Here is a 6,221-nt window from a genome sequence, read left to right as displayed (position 1 = left end):
CGAGACAACAAAAAAAAAAAAAAAAAAAAAAAAAAGTCAGACACAGAAGGAAATCTACAGACCACATGAAGTATATACGGTAAGAACACACACGACCCAGCGATGCCCATTCTGCAAGAAAGCGTGCAGACCAAAGATATTCATTACATGCATTAGAGTGACTCTTGTGGTGGAGGTTTGGAAGGAAGGAGGGAAGGAAGGAGGGAGGGGTGGGAGGGAGGGAAGGGAGGAAGGGAGGCAGAAGAATATGAGGGGCTACCTTAGAGTGGTTGTCAGAAATGCCTCTAGGAGAAAGTAGCATTTGAGCTGAAGCCTGAATGAAAAAGATGGAGTCTGACAAAGAGCTGGGGGGAAGGGTGGCCTAGGTAGAAGAACAGCAAGTGCAAAGGTCCTGAGGTGGGAAGAGACCGACAGATCAAGCAAGGCGGATGTGGCTGGAGCAGACAGGCGACAGGAGGAGATGTACCATTTGCACAGATCACATTCAGGGCTGGGGGGTTTTAACTGATGAATCCCATTCAGTCATTGCCCCCAACGGTTCCTGGCCTGGTGGGGAGACATGGACCCCAAACAGAAGAGCCAGCTCTGTGCTGGTGCCGCTTGCCAGCGGTGAGAGCATTCAGGCTTGATTTTGTGGTCGGCAAACGGTGGCCATAATATCTATCCTTGTGTGGTTGTGAGGGGTATAGAATGAGTGGTCTAGGTAAAGTGCTTAGCACAGTGCCTGGCATACAGTCAGTGCTTACTTATTGAAGTTTTTTCATTATATTAAGGATATAAGTGAAAGTTAGCCTGGGCACCGGGCCCAGAGTGCTGTCTACGCTGAAAGAGGGGCCTTTGTTGTGTTTGCTGTTGTGACCCCCACACCCGGCACACAGGAAGCACTCCAGAAGTATTTGTGGCGTGAACTGAGCTGGGGCTCCGGGGTGAGTAGGAAGTTGCCTGGTGGAATGGCCTTCCTAGCAGAGGGAAGAGCTTGAGCGGAGACCTGTAGGTGTGCAAGGGCCTGGCACATTCAGGGAATGGCCAGCAGTCTGGTGTTGCCGGAGCTGGGTCTGCATGTGTTTACACAGAAGAGCGGGAACAAAGAGGCAGAGTGTCACCTTGGTCAGCCTCGGCTGGGAGGGTGCATGTCTGGTGGCTCAAATATGTCGCTATTCTGCACACGCCCATGGGCCACAAAATTACCTTGAGTATTGATTTTGGCATTGCAAATTCATTACAGCGAATGGCAAATTGGCAAATGTGGAATCCAGGAATAATGAGGATCAACTGCCTGTGGCGGGGAAAGGGGAAGAGGAATTAAGAAAGAAGAGACAGATTGAAGCCGGAGCGTGAAGATTCTCAGGGGCCAAACTTTATCCCACGCCCCTTGGGACACCAGGAGGGTGTGAGGCCAGGGGATCCCTTGTGTGGGTTAGTGGTGGGTTGAGGGAAGGGGAGGGCAGCCCTCAGAATCTGTTGCGTCTCTGGGGTGCCTGGGTGGCTCAGTTGGTTGAGTGACTGACTCTTGGTTTCGGCTCAGGTCATGATCTTGTGTTTCGTGGGTTCGAGCCATGCGTTGGTCAGCAGAGCCTGCTTGGGATTCTCTCTCTCTGCCTCTCCCCTGCTCTCTCTCTCTGTTTGTCTGTCTTTCTCGAAATGAATAAATAAAATTTAAAAAATTAAAAAAAAAGAATCTCTCTCCTCTGAATAGCACAGTCCTCAGGGACAAGCCGGGTAACTACTTGCTCAACGCTTAGGGAGCACCCTCCGTGGGCCAGGCGCTGCGCTCAGCGTCATTACCCTTGAATAGCTGGAGAGAGTCCGCTGGAGAAGACAGACTCCCACAAGGCCCTCATGATGCACAAGGAAAGTCCCTCCAGTGGAAGAAGCAGAAGGAGTCAGGGACGGCTTGGGAAAAGCACTGAGCTGGAGATGGATAAATGCATTCAACAGATGGATGCATCAGGGGAGGCTCTGAAGGGGGTATTTAAGCTGAGCACATGGGAGTCAGCCGGGAGAAGGGGGAAAGGAGAGGGTGTTCCAGGCAGGAGGAACAGCAAGCGCAAAGGTCTAATAGTGAGAGAGACATGAAGCATTTAGAAACTGAAAGAACTGGCAGGCCAGGTTTAAAGCTGGGGAGGGCAGGGCGGGGAGAGACGAGTTCAGGGAGGAGCAGTTCAGGCGGCGCTTTGAAGCCTTAGCACGGAATTGGGACTTTATCATAGGAGCAATGGGGAGCCATGGAAGGATTCTGAACAGGGGAGTGTCAAGGCAAGATTTACATTTAGGAAGAGCTCTCTGGGTGACCGAGGGGGGAGCTGAGAGGCAAGGGGAAGCAGGGAGCTCTGTGAGGTCACTGCTACGGTCCTGGTGAGAGACAGTGGGCATGGGCGAGAGCAGACCATTGCAGAGAAGCTTCTCTGAGCTTCTTCCCAGAGCGAGTGCTGAGAGTACCAAAAGGTGAAGGGGTGGGTGGATGCTGAGGAGGGGGAGCCGCAAGGTCGGAGGAGGAAAACAGGGCAGGGGGTGGGTGGGGACAGATTCTGGAAACCAAGTGCAGCTGTTTCAAGGAGGAAGGGTCCGCCAGGCCCAGACCCACCCAGGGGACAAAGATAACAGTGACGGCATCCTTGGATTTGGCAACTAGTTAGCAGGAGGGGCGGAAGCCAGGCCCGGGGTGGGGTGGGGGCAGAAAGGAACTGGGGGCTGTGAGTGAGGGAGTTGATGACCAGGAGCTTCCTTCCTGGCCCTTCACCCTGTGAAAGGAGAGGGGAGCCCAGAGAAGCGGGGAGCTGGAGGTGGCTGTGGTGTTGGGGTGGCGGGGGCTCTTGCTGATTGCTCAGGGGTGAGATTCCAGAGTTGAAATGTTGATGGGAAGGAGGCAGTTTGGAGGAGGTTAATGATGACTGAAGCGAGGGAGGGCATCCCTGGAGGAGGACCGGGAGAAGGACTGGGGTGGGGAAGCACAGAAAATGTCCCCAGGCTGCTGGGATTGCTTTGGGGGGAGGGGGAGAAGTTGGAATCCCCTTGGGTGGCATCTAATTTCCCCGTGGAGGAGGAGAGCTCCCTGGGGGAGGAGGCTGATTGTTTTCAGAGGGCGTCGGAGGGTCTCTCGTATATGCAGAACACTACCTGCAACTCAGACGGCTGCGGCCAAGGGGCCAGAGTGGCCCCAGGGCGGCGTCCCCGCGGCTCCGGCGCGCCCTTACCCTGAAGAGCGCCGCGTCCTGCTGCGCCCGGTAGCCCTGCTGGGCCGCGTGCTTCCAGGGGATGCGGAAGAGGGTCTTGCCTGCGTCCTCCCAGCGCAACCCCGCATAGCGCCCGCTCTCGATCTGCGCTACCAGCCAGTCGCGGAGGCGCAGGGGACCCCCGGCCCCCGCCATCGGCCGCCTGCCGTCGGGGACCTTCCTCTCCTCCCTCCGCCAGGGGTCGCCGGCCATCCAAACCGCAGGGCGCCGCGCGGGTCAGGTCCTGGGGAGCGCGGCAGCAAGGACCCCAGCGCGACAGTGAATCGCGAAGCCACCTGGGTGGCGCGCAGAGGCGGCGAAAGTGAAAGTTCGGGACAGGCGAGTTTCGCTTTCCTTTCTGCCCCTCTCACCCGGGAAGCCCTATCCTTTCGCCCCTCCCTGGGGTAGCCTGGCCGCGCCCAGGGGGCAGAGGCGCGGTGAGAGGCCAAGACCCATTGGAGGGTAGGGGTTGGGTAGCCCGGAATCTGCCCGTCCCCAGAGTGGAGTTCCGAAGGGCACCAGAGGCGTCCCTGGCCCCACCCGTGCACCTGTTTTCTGTTCTTCCCAGACTATGGGACCAAGACTATAGAGGCTGTAAAGTAGTTTTCAGACTAATTCCAATCAGAATTGAGAGGCAGAGACTTGTTCAAAGTGTACACTCCTGGGGCGCCTGGGTGGCTCAGTCGGTTGAGCCACAGACTTCGGTTCAGGTCATGATCGCAGTTAGTGGGGCTCGCTCGAGCCCCTCTTTGGGCTCTGTGCTGACAGCTAGCTCAGAGTGGGGAGCCTGTTTCAGATTCTTTATCTCCCTCTCTCTCTGCCCCTCCCCTGCTCATGCTGTCTCTCTCTCAGAAATAAAACATTAAAAAAAATTTTTTTTTTAAAGTACACTCCTTGCCTCCATCCCAGACCCACAGAATCAGACTTTCTGGGCAAGAAGCCCAGTAATCTGCATTTAACGAGTTCTCCCACGGGATTCTGATTTAGGTGGTCCATGGGCCACACTTGCAGAAATGGTTCCTTAAATATCGGAAGTCCTCATCTACGGATGCCTCTCACTCCAGTGTTGGCCTGGCCAAAACCTTCCCTGCACAGTCTCAGTTGGTTCTCACCACGGCGCGTGAGATGGTGATTACCCATTTTATTAAGAAGAATAAGGCTCAGAGAGGTCAAAGCCCTATAACAAGGTCATAGAGCTGGTATGTGGGGCTGAGTCAGGATCTGAACCTGTGTCTCTGTGTCCCCAGAGCCCAGGAGCCTAAACAGTGCCCCATGCTGCCTTCCAGCAGCTTACGCCTGGGGTTTACGGACACCCACCCCCACAGAAAGTGTATGTAAATGTTTTCATGCCTGTGCATTTTTCCGGGGGTTTGTGTCTTTCATTCAGTTGCCAAAGGGGAGTTGTGATTTGAAAGAGGTCAGGTTGGGGCGCCTGGGTGGCTTAGTCGGTTAAGCGTCCGACTTTCGCTTGGGTCATGATCTCGCGGTTTGTGGGTTCGAGCCCCGCCTCGGGCTTTGTGCTGACTGCCAGCTCAGAGCCTGGAGCCTGTTTCAGTCTGTGGCTCCCTCTCTCTGACCCTCCCCTGCTCACGCTTGCTCGCTCTCTCTCTCTCTCTCCTAGAAATAAAAAAACAACAACAAAAAAAAACCAAAAAAAAAAAAAAGAAAGAGGTCAGGTAGCGCACACTGCTTCCCCCTTTGCTGTGCACATGGGGAAACTAAAACCCCCAGGGAGCACAGAGCACGAGGCCCCGTCCATTGACTAGAGGTCGGTAGCACTGTCCTTCAGGGGTGCCCGTGGGTGGGTGGGGGCTTCTTCCTGCTCCTCACCCCTCTGTTCTCAGGTGCCAGCAGCCACTCAGTTCTGACCCCTCTACAGGGGCAGCCAGGATTCAGACTCCCCCGTAGGGCTCCAGTGGGGGCCTAAAGCATTTCAGGGGATTAAGTCCAAGAGTAATGATTAGATCCAGGTGGGAATCTGAAGTGTGTCCGACAATCTCTTCATATTTCTGGGTGGCAGAATCCTAGTTACTAAGAGGATGGCGTGCCCGCAACTTCCCAGCCAGACTACTTGGATTCGAATCCCAGCCCCACCTTGGTGACTTTGAACAGCAGCCTGTTTCCGGAGGAGCAGGCTGGGCGGCAGGTGAAGATTATTTCATCCTTCCATGTGCTCCCAGGGCTGGGATCTGGGCCTCTCCCACAGCTCTGAACAGTGCTAAGTGCATAACAGGAACCCTGTACAGGTGGCTGTTAGGTTAGACCTCTCAACCCCAGGTTACTTTAGGTTAGGAAAACTCAGCTCGGATGACCTCTGTTTACCTCGGGGTCAGTTTGCTGCTTTCTCAGGCTCCCCCGAGGCTTTCTCTCCTCAGTGACTGCCCTGGGGCTTTAAGCTAGGTGGGAAGGGTCGTAGTGGGAGAAGATATTTGCAAATGACATATCCAATAAAGAGTTAATATCCAAACTATATATAAAGGATGTATGCAAGTCACCACCGAAAAGGCCCAAAGAATCTGATTAAAATGGACGCTAAGGAGCTGTTTCTTAACCACCACCACCGGGCAAAGACTGCCTAGGTTCAAATCCAGCCTCCGCTACCCTAGCTGTCCTCAGGCAAGCTGCCTACTACCCTTTCTGAGCCTCAGTTTCCTCCCAAGGGTTAAGTGAACTCCTGCATGTAAAAAAGGCAGACACCAAGGAAGCTCTCCCTCTATAGCTTGCTAGCTAGGATCTGTGAACAGGGGAGAGGAGGGAGCTGGTGAGGAAGAGAAGGGCTCAGATGGGGAAGGAGGTTCAGGGAGAAGGGGGGGTTCAGGGGCCTCTTCAGGAGGCCAGGGCTCCTGGGAGAGATGGGGGTGAGGGGTCAGGGTAGTGAGTGGAGCCTGGCATTCGGCCCTGCCCACTGCAGTTTATGGAAGGTGGCAGGCTCCTGGGACCCTGTGGATGCAGACCCCCTCCCAGCCCTGTTTCCTGCAGGCTCCAGCCCCTGGCTGAGTTCTGCATCCC

At 55.1% G+C, this 6,221-nt stretch overlaps 1 protein-coding gene across 1 annotated transcript in view; it reads right to left on the bottom strand.

Annotated features, from left to right (window-relative positions):
- Nucleotides 1-3,511, bottom strand: part of LOC144235749 (interferon regulatory factor 4-like) — a 9,335-nt gene extending 5,824 nt beyond the window's left edge. Inside the window, exon 1 of the mRNA XM_077769347.1 lies at nt 3,195-3,511. Coding sequence (XP_077625473.1) covers nt 3,195-3,425 — 231 coding nt within the window. The 5' untranslated portion in view covers nt 3,426-3,511. The remainder of the gene's footprint in view (nt 1-3,194) is intronic.
- Nucleotides 3,512-6,221: the final 2,710 nt, after the last annotated feature.

Source organism: Crocuta crocuta, unplaced genomic scaffold (assembly GCF_008692635.1).
Source record: "Crocuta crocuta isolate KB4526 unplaced genomic scaffold, BGI_CrCroc_1.0 scaffold445, whole genome shotgun sequence".
Classification (NCBI taxonomy): domain Eukaryota; kingdom Metazoa; phylum Chordata; class Mammalia; order Carnivora; family Hyaenidae; genus Crocuta; species Crocuta crocuta.
Note: the sequence above shows the minus strand (reverse complement) of the source record. Positions and strands in the feature narration are given on the sequence as shown.